This window comes from Crotalus tigris, unplaced genomic scaffold (assembly GCF_016545835.1).
Source record: "Crotalus tigris isolate CLP2741 ecotype Arizona unplaced genomic scaffold, ASM1654583v1 scf7180000021163.878790, whole genome shotgun sequence".
Taxonomy (NCBI): Eukaryota; Metazoa; Chordata; class Lepidosauria; order Squamata; family Viperidae; genus Crotalus; species Crotalus tigris.
This window is the reverse complement of record NW_024098375.1, coordinates 181,179-199,187: the sequence shown is the minus strand read 5'-3', so window position 1 is coordinate 199,187 and position 18,009 is coordinate 181,179. Positions and strand designations below refer to the sequence as shown.

Here is an 18,009-nt window from a genome sequence, read left to right as displayed (position 1 = left end):
ATGGAAATTTGCTAAATGTAGCCAATTGTGTTGAAAGTCTCATGACTGATGTGTACTTTGAACTGTACCAGAAATATAAATACAGTACTGAAAACTGCAATTTGGAGCACAGAAAGAGCCATTACCCAAGGCAGTATGTGGATTTTAATTCTCCTTGCCGGACTGGAACTTTGTTGGGCTCAGTATAACCCAAATACGTTGCCTGGAAGGACATCTATTGTTCACCTCTTTGAATGGCGTTGGAATGATATTGCTCTTGAATGTGAACGTTACTTAGCACCTAATGGATTCGGTGGTGTTCAGGTAGGCAGATTTTGGTGGCAACATCTGGGAAAAATATGTCTTTGGCACACTTTCCCTAATTTCCAGAAAATATTGAATTCAATTGGAATTGAAATTCAACAATATTAACAACAGTGAAGGTCTGTGGAATTTTTTTTTCATGGTATCGCTAAATCATCTCTAAAGCATGCTGACTCCTCTTCCAGGATTTCCCAGTCAGTTTGGCAGTTGCTGAGAATTCTGGGAGTTGAAATTTGCACATCTAAAGAGCAATGTTTATGGAGATTCTCAGTCATCCAGATCATGGTTGTCCCAAAAGTGCCTTTTTTCCAAAAGGCAACTGGATTTTGTTTTTTGTTTTTCTTGAAGATGTTTCGCTTCCCATCCGAGAAGCTTCTTCAGCTCTGGCATCAGAGCTGAAGAAGCTTCTTGGATGAGCAGCGAAACATCTCCAGGAAAAAAACAAAGTCCTGTTGCCTTTGGGGGGGGGGGAGAGCATTTTTGGGATATCAAAAGAATAGCTTGGTTTGGGAAGGACTGCTGGCCAAAACGAACCTTTTGTAAAGACGCGGCAGTGAAATTATTGCATCAGCCTATTTGTGATGTAGAATAAATTAATGTTTTGTTGTGCTGAGTGTTTGAAGCTAACCTCTACTTGTGAGTGTTCCAATGGATTTATTAGGCATAAAATTTGCAATTTGTTTGCAAGCTTCCAACTAGCTGCTGAAACTTGGTTAAATGAAGTAGTGAGTTGGATACTTGTAGAAAAGTTGTTGTATCAACAGACAAACAGATTGCTGATTTATTCAACTTTTATCTTCAATATGGCAATCTGAGCACCTCAGCCGCTGTTTAATTATGTACTTCATCAATCATAAGGACTCTGGCACAACAGAAAGAAAACAAAACCATGTTATTATATATATTTTTAATGGCTACATCATGTATAATGGGGATTGTGGAAATGAAAGCACTGTAGAGTATTAAAGCTAAGGAATTTTTACTGATGACCATTTTGCTAATGATAATACTCCATCAGATGCTGATTGTTATACTTTCCATCTGATGGTAAATACGTTCCTATATTATTCAGAAGAAATAGAAGAATAATGGGATTTATTATTATTATCCATCATGCAATATAACAAGCTGGACCAGTATTTTATTTACACTTCCCAAACCAATGTATAGCAAACACTTCCCAAACCAATGTATAGCAAACAACTTATTTTAATGAGTAATATCGAATTTATTATTCTGTCTAGCATATATTCGTTAGCGTTCTGGTCTACTATATACACTGAATGTTCCTCTAGTACTTTGTTCAGAATATATATATATAATGAAGACATGGCAACTTTTCTAGATGGCTATAACTGACATAAAATAGACTTCATGTACAATGCATCATGTTTATTTTATTAACCCAGTAGAAGTTGCCGTTTGCATTGAAAAATAAGGCAGTCAATCTCACTTTATATTCAAAATTTATTGCCACCCAGTAGAAATCAATGTTTTGTCAGATGAGCAAGCAAGCCTACTGCCCAGTTATGATCAAATAATATTCTGAGCATCGAATGGATTATATGTGCTTGTTGTAGAGTAATAGAGGTGAATTTCAGAGTGTAGTTCACTTCTGCAGTGAATTAGTCTTGCAAAACTAGTTCTCCCAGTTTTCTTCTAATAAATATTTTATTTTGAAAAGGTGGGAAAACTGATTGCACGAGGAATAACCTTATGAAGCCAGAAGATGTTTTACAGGCTTTTGATTAACTGAAACAGAATTCATAGGATTTCTAGTCACTCTTAAGTTTCTGATTTCAAGCAAACCCATGAACTTGACGAGGAAAAAGTAAGGAAAGACTGGACTTTGTGCACCCTTTTCCAAACTTTTTTTTAAAGGATTCCTTAAGAAACCCAAGTGCTTTAAATTAAGATAAGGATTCTACCATATGTTGTACCTATGTTGTATCTATGTTGCCTGTTTTCCATGGACTATGTAAAAAAGGATTTTCAGCCAGCCAATGAGCTACTGAAATAATGCTCTATGATGTTGTTGGATGATATTATTCAATTCACAGATCTCTCCTCCAAATGAAAACCTTATCATTACAACACCATGGAGACCATGGTGGGAAAGATACCAGCCCATCAGCTACAAGCTGTGTACACGATCTGGAAGTGAGTCTGAATTTAAAGACATGGTGAACAGATGTAACAATGTTGGAGTAAGTGATCTCATATTCTGTTTTAAGATCTTTGGTTCAAGTTAACTCTACTTCCCTAACAGTGATATGTATTCTTAAATTATCTCTTGCATTCTCTCAAACTAGTGGGGGGGGGACTATCTCCCTGTAGTCAGTTCAAAATGGGATCACTTTGATTGGATTAATTTATTCAATGGGCTTGATTATCGTAAAGTCCTCTAATTTAAGATTAGCTCCTTCCAAATAATCACGTTCCAGAATATCTAATTTTGAGTGCAATAAAATCTAGTCTCCCTAATGCTGAGAGACTGCCTGAGGTGATCTTTTCTTTGAATTAACAAAATGAGGACAAAAGTTCCTTGCTGGATTTTAGTTACTACTGCTATACAATGTAGTCTTCTACAATTTCATATGCACACATAGAAACATTCACCCTTCAAAAATGATAAGATGTGTAGTTCATTTGACTCTCAGTGCCTGGAAATGTAAGGAATCACAAAAATTATATGTGACATAATTAACATTTGATACCAGACACTTCAGTCCATGTTGACTTACTAGTGTTGGGAATTGGGAGAACTATGTTTTGCATCATTCCTTGTCAGCTAGGAGCCTGACCCACAAGCTGGGTCTAAATAATACAGGTGTAGTAATGGGAGCTATTTTGGGAACACAGACCAGCCACCATCCATCTCTAAATTGGGAAAGGGGGAAGGATCAGCAAGGAGCATTCAAAAAGCACAGCATGGGAAAGCAAACTTCGTTTTGACTGTGAAACCATCTGCTGGGTTCTTGTAAATTGTTTCACTGCTACTCTTTTACGTCTACCCTACAGAGAAAGGTGAAATATAAATTAGGACTAGATAGGTTCTGGAGGGACAGGCTGATGATCGCCCTCACAAGCACAAAGTCTTTAATTTGATATCCTTTGGCTGTGATGCTGCCAGCGCACAAAGCTCAGAACTATACTTTGGCAAATCAGCGCAGGAAGGAATTTCATCCCTGGGAATGGGGCACCGGCCAAGAACGTGATTTCTATGCCTTTAACTGAGCCTGGTGCACAGATGGTATCATCCAAAGAGCAGCTTTGGGTAGCTTTCAAAGGTAGTATTAGAAGCCCAGGGGAGAAAGTGTTCCTAAGATAGGTTGAATACAAGCAATTTGCAAATGTTGCAGCATCTTGAATTATGCTAGCAAGAGAGTGGGGGGATATGCAGTTATAATACCTTGCAACTGCGTAGCAACACCTCCAAGCGTTTACACGTGTCGTCTCACTTAGTCCTCTTTACAATCTATTAGCTATTAATGTGCCCCTATTGTGGTTTCCAGACTGCCTTGAGAAAATGATTTTCCAATTAAGGCCAGATTGTGAATGCAAGTATCGATTTGGAGATTTCGTCATCTGTAGTTTAGGAGGGAATTTTTGTCTAGTTTTGTAAAGCTGCACTTCTGATTCCAGTGGGCTAGAAATTAATGTTTTTTTTCACAAACCACAACATATCTGTCTTGTCCGTGATTAAAGAAAAAAAGATGAATGCTATGTTCATATGGCATTGCCACAGAACAGTATTATGATGTCATAGGGGGATGTCATCATGACATCACTGTGAGACAGGCATGGATTATTTAATATGTATGATGGTCTCACTTCCCTTCCATGCCCATAGAGGAGGGCCCTGCTGTAACCTGATTGACAATTTTCTGCTCAGGTATACATTTATGTGGATGCCGTTGTCAACCATATGTGTGGAGCTGCTGCTGGATCTGGCCACGATTCTACATGTGGAAGCTACTTTGATTCAAACAAGAGAGATTTTCCTGCTGTACCATACTCTGGATGGGATTTCAATGACGGGAAATGCAGCACAGCCAGTGGAGAGATAGAAAATTATGGTGATGCAAACCAGGTACTTTTCTGAATTCATTACATGTGGTCCTCGACTTACACCCACAACTGAGCCCAAAATTTCTGTTGCTAAGTGAGACATTTGTTAACAGAGTTTTCCCCATGTTATGGGTTTTCTTGACACAGTTGTTAAGTGAATCACTGCAGTTGTTAACTTAGCAACACGGTTGTTAAGTGAATCTGGCTTCCCCATTGGGTTTGCTTGTCAGAAAGTCGCAAAAGGGATCACATGACTCTGGGGCAGTGCAGCCGTCATAAATATGAGTCAGTTGCCAAGCGCCTGAATTTTGATCACGTAACCATGGGGATGCTGTAACAGTGATAAGTGTGAAAAAAGTCCTAAGTCACTTTTTTCAATGCCGTTGTAACTTCGAATGGTCGCTAAATGAACTGTTGTAAGTCAAGGACTCCCTGTATATATGTAAATTCTGTTTTTGGTTGAAACAGTCATGCCCAGTGAGACTGCATATGGACAGCCTCATTCTTAAGCCAGGTTTCTGACACTTGTAGATAGAATGTAAACATCCTAGAACACATATGTCAAACTCAAAGCCTGCAGGCCAGATCGGTGATGTGTTTAGATCTGGCCTGCAAGCAGACTAGTAGGAAAAAGTGATTGGATAGTTACTTCCTTGCTTCTTTGGGTATCTTGTCAGTGGTAGCAGTGCTAGCAGAGGGCGGGCAGCGGGATCCTCTCTGATTATGTGGAGTGTCAACGCTGCTAACATTGGATGTTCTTGCTTTGACAAAACATGAAAAGGCAGCAACTCTCTGTATAAGCTGTGGGGTACTTTTAGAGTTAAATTAGATGATGCTAGGAAGGGAGGAGAAAGAATGTGTGTGGGGATTAGTTAAGATAAGAAACCTCAGGCTACAGAAGAGAAACTTTGCCCTTCAAACTGATTGGAGAACGTGATTCATGACTGCAAATTAGAGGAGGGAATTATGCTTGAATATTATGTGTTCAGGGGAGGGGAATTCAGATCTTGGCATCCACCATGCTATGCCAACACTTTGTTTCACGATTAAAGACTTTTTAGGATAAACAATGCCTGGAAGTTCTTTGAAGTGTTTTCGTTAGTCGGAACCATGACATGGAGCTGTGCGGTAGTGGTAAACTCAGGGGCAGGTGGCCATGGGTCTATGATGACTCACAGTGGCCAGGAGGGCGTGGCTGAGTAGGCGTGGCTGGGTGGGTGCAGCCGGCCCAGCCCTACTGACTTGGGATGGCTGGGTTGGTACAGAACAAGTCACGCTGGCTAACTCGATGTGGGGACAGCTGACAAGCTCCACCTCCCCAAACTGCCGGCAGCCAAGCACACATGCACGCACGCGCGCGCGCACACACACACACACACACACCACATTACATGTTTAGGGACTTTTATCCACAGAGGAAGGAAAGGTCCTTCTCCCTATGCCCAGACATAACTGGCAGCTTGTCATCTCAAATGTGGATAAAAGTCTCCAAACTTGGAATGGTGTGTGAGTGCATACGTGTGCACAGCATGCCAAAGGAAACGTTCTTCTCCCAATGCCAGACATCCGACAATTGGTGTTTCCCTGTCCGGTGCCCATCCCGGCAAAACAAGGCGGAGGGCGACTGCTGCGTGTGGAAGCATGGAGTCCAGCTTCTGCCTTGACAGATCTCTGGAGAACAAGAAGAGGAGGCAGGGGAGCAGCGCTCCCTGGTCCTGCATGAGGGAAGCTGGCCCTTTTCGAAAGAGAATCCTTTTGAGAAGGATACTGGCTTGTTGGGGCAGCTTTCCCTCACACAGCTCTCTGCCACCCCTCCTCCTTTCCAGAGATCTTTGTAATTCAACCAAGAACTTTGGCATGCTGCGCTCATGCATACACGCACACACCATTCCAAGCTTGGGGACTTTTATCCACATCTGAGCTGGCAAACTGCCGATCATGCCTGGGCTTGGGGGAAAGGACCTCTCCTTCCTCTGTGGATAAAAGTCCCCAAACGTGGAACGCGGTGTGTGTGTGTGCGTGTGTGCATGCGTGCATGCACGCGCTTGGCTGCTGGCAATTTGGGAAGGCAAGGATCTTGTGGGGCACTGAGTTGTCCCTATTTTGAATTAGCCAGTGCAACTTGTTCTGTGCCGACACATCCGTCCCAAGTCAGTGGAGCTGGCCCGGCTATACCTATCCAGCCATGCCCACCCAGCCACCCCACCCACCTGACCAGAGCGAGCCAGCCGCACCAAGTGAGTGGCATTGAGCCAGCCACATCGAGGCGGCCATGCCCCTCTGGCCCTTTGAGGGCAACCATATTGCTGATGCGCCCTCAATGAAATTGAGTTTGACACCCCTGCCCTAGAACAGTATGCTGATCTTTCATGAGTTTATTATTTTAAATTGTATTTATTGATTATTTATTAATTCATTTGTATCCTGCCATTATTGTTTTTACAAATAGCTCAAGGCAGCAAACATATCCAAAAAATCTTCCTCCTCCTATTTTCCTCACAATAACAACCCTGAGAGGTGAGCCAGATAGAATGACTGGCTCAAAGTCACCCAGCCAGCTTTCATGACTAAGGCAGGACTTGAACTCATGATCTGCTGCTTTCTAGCCTGGTGCCTTAACCACTAGACCAAATCAGCTCAGCAGTTCACAGAATTAAGCCCTAGTGTAAATATGATATTGAGCACATGAAAGTAGATAGAAGTAAAATTTATGTGTGTGTGCATGTGTGTGGGTGTGTATGTGTGGTTTACTAGAATTATATGTACTCTGAGCAGAAGAATAAAACTGACAAAAAACCAATTAGGATTTCTGAGGCAGAATCTTACATGTAGGCTGTGACCTATAAATCTGTGAGCTGTATAGAGACACAAGCATTTCTGGGTCTCAGGGCCCTTCCATCTAAGAGTTGTGGCTAATGGGTCAGATCCTCAGTGGACCCTGGGCTTGGATGTGTCCTTTTCAGGAGGACTGCCAAAATATAACTGATCATTTTGCTTTCATTTTTCGCTTAGCCATAACTTCTTCTGTCATCCAAACTGACAAGATATGGTTAACGTGAATGACAGTTTGAGCCATGTAACTGACTTAAAATAGTAAATACTGACCACAGTTTATTATTTAGAAGCAATCCTAACTTGTGGTTAATGCATAAGCAAAATTTTCTTAAGTTTTCTTTGCTGTGGTAAAGATGATTAAATGTGCGCTTAAGCCTTAGCTAGATTGGGTCTTTCCTTGATGAAATAGGAGATCAGCAACCTGTGGATTGCATGTGGTCCCTGTGCCACATTAAGAGTCTTGCCAAAGTGGAAAAGGCAGACATTTTGTACCTGTGTTGGTAATGTTGAGCAGAGTTTACAAAATATATGCCTTAAGCCTTACAAGGTTTTAATCACCAATCCTAGACTATTATTTTTACCCATTTTAAGGGGAATTTAAGGGACAAAATGAGTTATTTAAGTCTCTGCCAGCTTGCTCATTAAACCTCCCAGTACGGCCTCCCAAAACTGACAAAACATCTTTTTTCCCCTGCTCATTCTGTGACCACATCTTTTTTCAATTCCAAGCCTTACATAGAACATTACACACACTATATATATATATATATATATAGGGCGCCCACACAGCATGAACAAGCGAGATGATACCTCCCGCCTACCAGCCATTTGGAAACCTGCCCTTATTGACAAACGACTCCCTAACCCCAAAATCTTAAACCCCTCTGCAACTCAGACTAACCTGAGCACAACCAAACAGAACACTCCCCCAGCCAATCAGAGCACAGCCAAGCCCCTAACCATTCAGAACACACCTCCACCCAATCAGAACACAGCCAAGCTCCCATCCAATCAGTTCATACCCTCACTGGCAGTTAAAAGGAAGAAACAGCTAAAACCACACATTGCTGCTCAAAGCAAGAAGCTAAAAACACCAGCCTGAAGATGACGAATGTGACTTCGTCGAAACGTTGCCAAGACACTTCCAATTTTACGCGGGAGAAAACCCGAACAACCAAAGACCTATATATATATATATATATATATATATATATATATATATACACACACATACACATGGCTTGGTGTACACTATGTACACTATGGCTTGGTGTGATCTATACATGTGGTAGAAAGTGCCGTGGTGGCGCAGTGGTTAGAATGCAGTATTCCCGGCTAATTCTGCCGACTGCCAGCAGTTCGATTCCCTCCGGCTCAAGGTTGACTCAGCCTTCCATACTTCTCAAGTGGGTAAAATGAGGAGCCAGATTGTTGGGGGCAATAAGCTGACTCTGTAAATTGCTTAGAAAGGGCTGTAAAGCACTGTGAAGCGGTATATAGGTCTAAGTGTTATTGCTACACAATATAAACTTTGGTTAAGTTAGTTCAATACTTTCTGCTTCAGCAGTTCTGGAGCTGTATGTTGCCATGTATTAGTGTATTCTATAAAATGAAATCATTAAAACATTAAGACTCTGGTGAGTGCATGATAATTCTACCCATAGAGAAGGCTACCTGCTGAGTCACCACATGATCCTTTTTTAAATCATGTGTTGTTAATGAGAGGACACTGTGCTATATCCCTGCATTATATTTTATGCTGGGCACAGAGGAATTACCTGCCTACAGTGAGTGAATTTTCAAAGTCAGTTTTATTGATTGATTGCAATAAACAAGTTTTTGCATTGCCCAACAATCTCTCTGGACTATTCCCAAAATAAACATTAAAAAACCGCGAAATACATCAAATATAATAATAATACTTCATACTGATCGCAAAAGAACTGTGGTCAGACCAACCACAGATAAGTAACAGGTAATGAACTGGAAACACATTATTGAAAACTGGAGACATTAAAAAAAGGGTTGGGAAAATAAAAACTGTCCTCACTTTTCCACACACCCCCCAACGAAAAAAATCAACCATGCAAGGTGAATCCATTTTGGGAGAACTGTCAAGAGCTCAGTTGCGATTGCTCCTCTGAGAATAAACACCATTTTAATATGTTACGATTTTTTTTTAAAAAAAATGTATAAAGTTTTAAGAATACAGTATGTACCTTAGGTATCAGAACTTCTGGTAATTTCACTCTGTTCCACTTTTGTGGGCTTGCCGGGAAGCACTCTTAAACCTTCTCCATAGGACATCTTGAAATGAAAGGGATTAATGATGGATGAGGCAGAGCTAGCATAATCAACTTCTACCCAGACTGACCAAGGTTTGGGGGATGGGGCTGATTTGAAGAACTGCAGGCCTGATGAACTGTCCCTGAGGGCCAGGTTAGACCTCTTCTGTGGAGACCTGCCAGCTGGGATCTCCTCATGTGCAGGATGCCAATATAAATAGCCTTTTGTTGTTTGAGGAACATCATGAAGTCTCCATTGGCTCATATGAATGCCTGAATAATTGTCACTGCTCTCCTGGAATATTGCTGGGTATGAAGTCAGAACAAGGAATCCTGCCTTCCTGACTCCTATTACCCAGTTTGATATTCTTTAATTTCAGAAGCCTGGCAGCTAGCAGTATCTGTATCCTGAAGGCTGTAGAATAGACCTTTGTCACTTCTGGCAGACCATGAAACAGGATGAGAGAGATTCTATGTAGACTTGAGAATTCATATCTGTCAGTCGTAATACCATTATTTAGAATTGGAACTTCTCATTTTATGTGGATTTATTTTAGAAACAATGTTCTTAATTATTTTTAGACCCTACTTACTGTTTTTCTCTTATGCCCATATACATATATAGAGAAGGATGTAATACTTTTTGCTATCCAATATCTTCTTTGTATCCGGCCTTGGGTTTGTAATAAACAAATCTGAATGTGAATTTAGTCTTAACACTGAGTTCACGCCTCTAGATCCCTTTAGCAGTCATCCGTAAGAATGTCATCCTTATAAATGTGTATATACCCCCTAACATTCGTCACCTTTAAATTGTAGAAATCTGGTCAAAAACAAATCTGCATTAATATTCCTTCGTTCTGTCACATTGCCATAGCTGGGGATCTTTTTTTTTTTAATATACATTTTATTGGTTTTTTTAATTTTAACATCAAAGTGCTCAGGAAAACACCGTGGTGAAAGGGTAATCAATCGTAACAAAACAAGTCATATATATATATATATATATATAACTAAAATTAATACCTTTAAAAAAATCCCCCCCCCCATTTCCTCACATAATATAACAAATTTAGTTTAATCTATTTGGCCACCTAATGAGAAGGAAGTACTCACTGGAGAAGGGCCTAATGCTGGGAAAGATTGAGGACAATAGAAGAAGGGGATGACAGAGAATGAGATGGCTGGATGGAGTCACTGAAGCAGTAGGTATGAACTTAAGTGGACTCCAGAAGATGGTAGAGGACAGGAAGACCTGGAGGAACGTTGTCCATGGGGTCGCGATGGGTCGGACACGACTTCGCAATTAACAACAACAACAACAATTTCTTCTTAAAATTCAATCAATCCACATAATCATCCCTACTATTCCATCTACATAAATCACTCCTGCTTTTAAGCTCCACTAATTTCAATTAAAATATTCCAATTGATCTTAAACAAACATATTAATAAAATTTTGGATATCCCTTCTAAACACATAATATTCCAAGAATAATTTTCTAATATTTTCACATATATTCCATCTCTGAATTTGATATATCATTAATTAATACCCTTTCTTCTCTTATCGTAGATCTCTCTAATTCTTCTGCTATTACAAAATAGTTTTCTATATAAACAAAGTAAAAAAAAAACAAAAAAAATAATCATTTCGACGTGTTAAGTAAAATTTAACTCTCAATCAAATTAAATGTCGTGTCTAAGACAGACATATTATTACACCAATTATTATCTTACTGATTTCATTTACTTGATTAGATTGTCCAATCAGTCCAAATTTCTAAAGCCTTTTTGACCCAATAATTAAAATTTTAAATCACATTTTTAAATCTAACTCTGGCTTTTTTTCTATACCAAGCTGGTTTCCGTACTGTCGCTTCTATGTCATCAAATCTCAGTATTTGAGTACTAATGTTTATCAACAAATCAATCTGATCAAAGTTCTCTTCCCCTTCTTCCAGTATCATATACACAGTATAATCCATTTTATTCCATATTATAAATTCAGCTTGCTTATCCAGATTGTCAAAACTTTCAATCGATCGCGTCTGGCTGTCAATTCCTGTTAATTTTGGCAATGGGAGAACTTCACTTATAGTCATTTTTTGATCTTCTCCATTTGTATATAGACTTGTGAAATATCCTCCTCTGTAGTAGATAGTTGATTTATAGAGTAGTTATTTAAGGTCTCAATCTGGGATTTTGGGTCCAGAATTTTTCCAAAGTTCAATTGATCAGTGAATTCTTCCATCTCAAATTGTGTACACTGTTGCATATAAGCTTCTTCTTGGCCTGTAGATTGGTCTTTTAAAGTTTGGGGCTCAGCTTGTGCCATAGCTGGGAATCTTAACATAAGATTATATTTAAATGACAATCTGCTGTATTCTGATTTTTACCCTCTGCAATCCATCCTAGAAGTTGACCCCTCAACTTGAGTTTTATTTATTTTATTTATTTATAAAAATTTATAAGCCACCCATCTTACCTCAAGGTAACTCTTGGGCGGCTCTGAGTTCTAAAAACCATGCATTCTAGTCCCACCTTAACCATGAAAACCAGCTGGGTGACCTTGGGCCAGTCCCTCTCTCTCAGCCCAACTCACCTCACTGGGTTGTTGTTGTGGGAAATATAACAGGAAGGTGTGTTAGATATGTTTGTCGCCTTGTAGAAACAATAAAAGCAGGATACAAACTGAACTCTTCTGTGGTTGCCAGAGTTCAAGAACAACGTTGGAGACTTTAGAGTCTGTTTATGTTGGGAAAGGTGTGTTGGATATGTTGATTTCTTTAAATGGACTTTCTGAACAGGTTCGGGACTGTCGCCTTGTTAGTCTTCTTGATCTTGCACTAGAGAAGGACTACGTGCGTTCCAAAGTTGCAGAATATATGAATCAACTAATTGACATTGGTGTAGCAGGATTTCGCATCGATGCTTCCAAGCACATGTGGCCTGGGGATATGAAAGCCTTTTTAGACAAACTAAAAAATCTCAACGCGAAGTGGTTTGCTGAAGGGACAAGGCCATTCATCTTCCAAGAGGTAAACTGCCTACATATCTATTTTATACCGAGGATCAATATCAAATACATAACAGAGATTGGGAAAATGGCAAAGTTGAACATTTTCCTAGGCCTCCAGCTCCAGATAAAAGCCATAGTTGAAAGTAGTAGAACAACTTGAGAACATAATCTTATTTGTTATAATAAACCACCCAATGAAAATAATTTAAAAACAATAGATTAAAAGTTCATAATTACAGTGCTGGTGTGGAATATATCTCAACTTTAATTTATGTCATAAACGTAACACTGATAGCTTAGTGTTTGGAGGGACCTTTTTTTTTTAAAAAAAGAGAAGAGTTTCTTAGCTTGCTGTAGATAAAAACCTTGTAACTTCTTAATTTTTTTGCACTAAACATATTTCTGCTAAGCTATTCTGGCCAATATATCCATAAATTTATTTGATGGTTTCTAATTACATATGTGAACTGGCTCCACTGAAAAGCAAGTGATATGAAGTGATTTTGTATTTCTTGAAAGTTAACATCAAGTCATGCCTTTATGTGTGAACCAGGCAATCCTATGCGATTAGCCTGCAGGCAAAGCTGGAGCTGAATTATTATGCCTGCGTTCACTAAGTTGGTTAGGTTCATATTAAATCCTGGTTTAGAAACCTCATTGACAGCATTCTTACAACAAGCTAAACTACAGACAAGCAAAATGTATTTAGCATAGTGAGAAGGAGGATCTTGTTCAACACAGACTGCATATTGGATGTCTCCATTGCTTTATTTTATCAGGAGATGACTCCTGCTTTCAAATACATTATATATATATATATATATATATATATATATATATATATATATATATATATATATATATATATATATACACACACACACATACATATACACACACGTGTGTGTGTGTGTGTGTGTGTGTGTGTAGATAGATAGATAGATAGATATCCATTTAAAGATATATGTATATGTATGTATACATAGATATAGATATCCATTTAAAGTTTTATGCCACAATAACTTTTCTTTTGATTTCTACCAGGTGATTGATCTAGGTGGGGAGCCCATTACATCCAGTGAGTACTTTGGAAACGGTCGAGTAACTGAGTTCAAATATGGTGCCAAACTAGGGACAGTCATTCGCAAGTGGCATGGAGAAAAGATGACTTATTTGAAGTAATTTTGCTTTTTCCCCTTTTTAAAAAAGATTCCTAACACATTGACATACTGTATTCAGTTAATCTGACTCTTGCTGTCTTCTTTTTAGGAACTGGGGTGAAGGCTGGAGTTTTATGCCTTCTGATAAAGCTGTTGTCTTTGTAGACAATCATGATAACCAGAGAGGGCATGGAGCTGGTGGAGCTGCTATTTTGACCTTCTGGGATTCCAGGTGAGAAGCACTGCTGAAGTCTGTGCCAGATGTTTTTTAGACTAACTGAGGCAACTGCCTCAAGTAGGAGGATTTGGGTTGGTAGCAACAATTCCTCAGAATTGTTTTTACTGAGTTTTGTAGTTCTTTCTCTGTTTTGGTAGGCAGAATTGTGTATACCATGCAGCCTATTCATCCCTTAAACTAGCCAGCTAGCTCTCAAGTCCCATTAAAATACCTGTGCCAAACAAAGATTTAACTGTCAATCCAGTTGCTTCTGTGTGTATGGAATGAAGTTAGGTATCTTTTTCTTTTGATTTCAGACACCAAAATCATTGGGTCCAGAAGGCATGACTGAACCCTCCTCTGGCTAGAGAAATACAAATTTGAGTTTCTCTGCTTTTTTGTTCCATATTTAGGCTCTATAAAATGGGAGTTGGCTTCATGCTTGCGCATCCATATGGCTTTACAAGGGTCATGTCAAGTTTCAGCTGGCCAAGACATTTTGAAAATGGAAAGGTCAGTGTCTGTTTTGTAAACTTAACAAACAGCTTGGGGAAATGCATGGCATCTATTAATTATGTATTCAGCATAAAGTAGTTGCACCTCACCTCTCCACAAGAAAGAGGGTATCTTGGGTGCCCTGATGGGTGATTTTTATTAGGAAAATGATGTGCCCAGACTGATTCCTCTTCATTCTTGACAGTTTTTTCATAATATTGTCTGTGTTAGTTTTCTGGATTGACTCAGTAGATTAAAAGATTCATTCTTTATCAGTACCTGAAAGTAACATGGGAGGGAGTTTTGCTTTAGTCCACATCTTATATCCTTTACTGTTCAATATTTATACCAGACACAGACATTCCTAACATACTGTTTATGATTCCCAAAAGCCTGTAGAATTGCCAGGCAGGACATTTTGAATCCCCTTTTAGGGACGTGAGCATTTTAGATGGATTTGAAGAACGAACTATCCTCTCTTCAAAGCTTTAGAAATTTTTTTTTTTTTTGTTAACCAACCCAACCCAAACTTCAGAAGATCCCCAAATTTCAATCCTGCCAGTTTGAAATCAGCTGCTGTGATTATTAAAGTGATCAAGAAGCAGAACATAGCTGAGAAAGGTTGCCATCCCTACATGAAGCCTATAGCTGAAGTTACCATGGAATGTTAGGAGGCATAAATAAATGAAAGCATGCTTAGTTGGTACCTAGTCTACAGCTCTAAGGGCTGTGCAGAAGCTGAATCATATCTGAACTCAGTAAATGGCTGGACAAGAGCTACTCAACAGAAGAAAACAGAATAACAAAGTTGGAAAGGACCTTGAAGGTCTTCCAGTCCAACCCCCTGCTCAAGCAGAATACCCTATACCAGGGGTAGGCAACCTTGGCTCTTTTATGACTCGTGGACTTCAACTCCTAGAATTCCTGAGCCAGCATGGCTCAGCATGGAAACTTCTCACTTTCCCCTCAGCATGGCTGGCTCAGAAATTCTGGGAGTTGAAGTCCACAAGTCATAAAAGAGCCAAGGTTGCCTACCCCTGCCCTATACCATTTCAGACAAATAGTTTCTTGCTTGAGTAGGGTGTTGATCTAGAAGATAAATTCTGATTCTCTTACATGACTAAGTGATTTGCCGATATAAGTCTTCCTCTTGGGACTGAGAGATAAATAGTTGGAAAAAAGTGATGGGATTTTGTTTTTGTATCTGATTGCCGCAGTGAAATTACTGTACGCACAAAGGTAGAAAGATTTGGGAGAAGTGCAGCAAATAAACTTAGTAAAACAAACAAGCAAACAAACACAGGAATGGTTGATGCACGTGATAGAATTTACTGAGATGGCCAAACTGACATTTGATTAGAGAAAAGACAAGATCGACATTTATTGCTGATTGGAAAGCCTTTATGGACTTTTGGCATCAAAGAAAAAAAATGAATTTATGATCGTCAGGCAGCCTAGTCTAGTTTATATATTTTAATCTCTCTTCTTTTATTTATTTATTTTTTATATTTTCTTTTCATCTCCAATTTGTTTTTAACAACCAGGATATTAATGACTGGGTTGGTCCTCCAAGTTATGAAGATGGGTCAGTTAAGCCTGTAACAATTAATCCAGATACAACCTGTGGCAATGGCTGGATCTGTGAACATCGATGGCGTCAAATAAGGTAAGAACATTTCACAATTCCTATTCCAACAGCAAGATATGCATGCTCCCCGGAGCCTGTCATCTTGCAGATCAGTTCCCATTATTTCCAATCAGAACATGTGGCTGGGAAAAAGCTAATGCAAGTCAAGATTTTGAACCAACTATTTTCCCTTCTCTTTTCCAAGGAATATGGTTATTTTCCGCAATGTTGTGGATGGGCAGCCATTCATCAATTGGTGGGACAATAATAGCAATCAAGTGGCATTCGGTCGTGGCAACCAAGGATTTATTGTCTTCAATAATGATGACTGGTAAGTAAACAGAGATTTTACTTAAAGGAAGCAGACATCTTGCTGGAACTTGGGAGTACACTGCAGCATCTCCCAACCAAATGCCTTTCAGTTCTGCGACTACAGACTCCATAAACTCTTATGTGTCTCAAACAAACAGTCAGATTCAGATACTCTCAGGAAAGTGTTTATTTCACTTTGTTTATTTATTTAAAATGATGATTAATTAATCAATTAGTATGCTGTAGACCTTTAACAACTTTGGCCAGCTTTTGGCTGATCTTTGGCTTTGCACTTTGACCAGTGCAAAGTGAAATAAGAATATGGCTGCACACAACTCACAAACCGATAGCGACAGAAGTGTACAAACTATTTTGCAATGCAATTGGGCCTCCATTCTTATCATTTCAGCTCAAAACATTCTTAAACCTATTTTACATGAAAAGATGAAATACATATCTATAGGAAGGATTTTAGATATCGTCAAAAAAAGCCTGTCAGAAAAGCCTGACATACTTTGGGACTTTAAAAGCTAAAAGCCAACACTTTGATTTGGGACTGGGAAATTGGACATAAATGTTTGGCACTGTATTACAGAATATAGTCTCAAAGCAACACAATTAAATCTAGGGAATAAAAAGTGTATGATATAAAAACCACTGTGTTTACCTAATTTGAAAACTTTTCTTTATTAATAGGAACCTGATTGCCACTTTGCAGACCGGCCTTCCTGAAGGAATTTACTGTGATATTATATCTGGACAGAAGGAGGGTAATAACTGTACCGGAATTAAAATCCAGGTCCATGGAGATGGCACTGCTAATTTTAACATTAGCCATTTTGCTGAGGATCCATTTGTTGCCATTCACATCAAAGCTAAATTATAATCTCAGCAAGAGAAACTTATTTTAGCAATTTTGTTTTCCAAAATAATTTTGGACCCCTCTAAAAGTGTTTTTGTCTTCCAATAGTTTTTCCATTTGCTTTACTGAGAGAAGGTCTTTGCTCTTTGTTTTGTCTCTGGGCTTTTATTACATTTAGCCTGCTGTCCTTATTTCAGATAACTTCAGATGGCCAATTCTGGGAGAGAGCATAATAATGTATAAAATAGTCACATTTACTGTCTTGTCAACACGTTGTTCTTCATCCCACAGTAGCTAGCTCTGACCTCTGCACTGTGGGGTCTCTCTTTCCATATCAGCAGTCCCAATCTTTCTAGCTTCGTGGATCAGCAGCTGCAGTGGCAGCAGTAGGGTGGGAGAGAGGATGGTTTCCCACAAGCACCTGGGACAAGGGGTTGAGGATCCTGCTATACATACTAACTCATCACAGAATAACCACTGTACAGAAGTGGTTTCAGACAATCGTCTGCATGGATAACAACGGTGCATGGATTTATCCTTGGCCTAGATTCATTTTTTCCCAGTTCAATCAACTTACTCCGATATTTTGTCCTCACAACAAAAGGAGTTGCATGGCAGGAGAAAGATAGACTGCTAGAATGCTACCTTTTACATGCCAGTTGGCCAGTCTGGGTCTCGGTCTCTCCCTCTCCCCCCCTCCCTCCCTCCCTCTCCCTCTCCCCCCCTCCCTCCCTCCCTCTCCCTCTCCCTTCCTCTCTCCACCTCTTTCGTCTTGCAAGATCATTCGCACATGCCATTACAGTTTCCCACCAGCTTTGCA

At 39.5% G+C, this 18,009-nt stretch overlaps 1 protein-coding gene across 1 annotated transcript; it reads left to right on the top strand.

Annotated features, from left to right (window-relative positions):
* The first annotated feature begins 85 nt into the window (after positions 1 to 85).
* Positions 86 to 17,447, top strand: LOC120320106 (pancreatic alpha-amylase-like). The gene is made up of 10 exons (XM_039369560.1): positions 86 to 303; positions 2,364 to 2,510; positions 4,199 to 4,396; positions 12,305 to 12,535; positions 13,561 to 13,694; positions 13,786 to 13,908; positions 14,307 to 14,406; positions 15,933 to 16,054; positions 16,221 to 16,346; positions 17,024 to 17,447. The coding sequence occupies exons 1-10, from the start codon at positions 136 to 138 to the stop codon at positions 17,211 to 17,213; spliced, it is 1,539 nt and encodes a 512-aa protein (XP_039225494.1). The 5' UTR covers positions 86 to 135; the 3' UTR covers positions 17,214 to 17,447.
* The last annotated feature ends 562 nt before the right edge of the window (positions 17,448 to 18,009 follow it).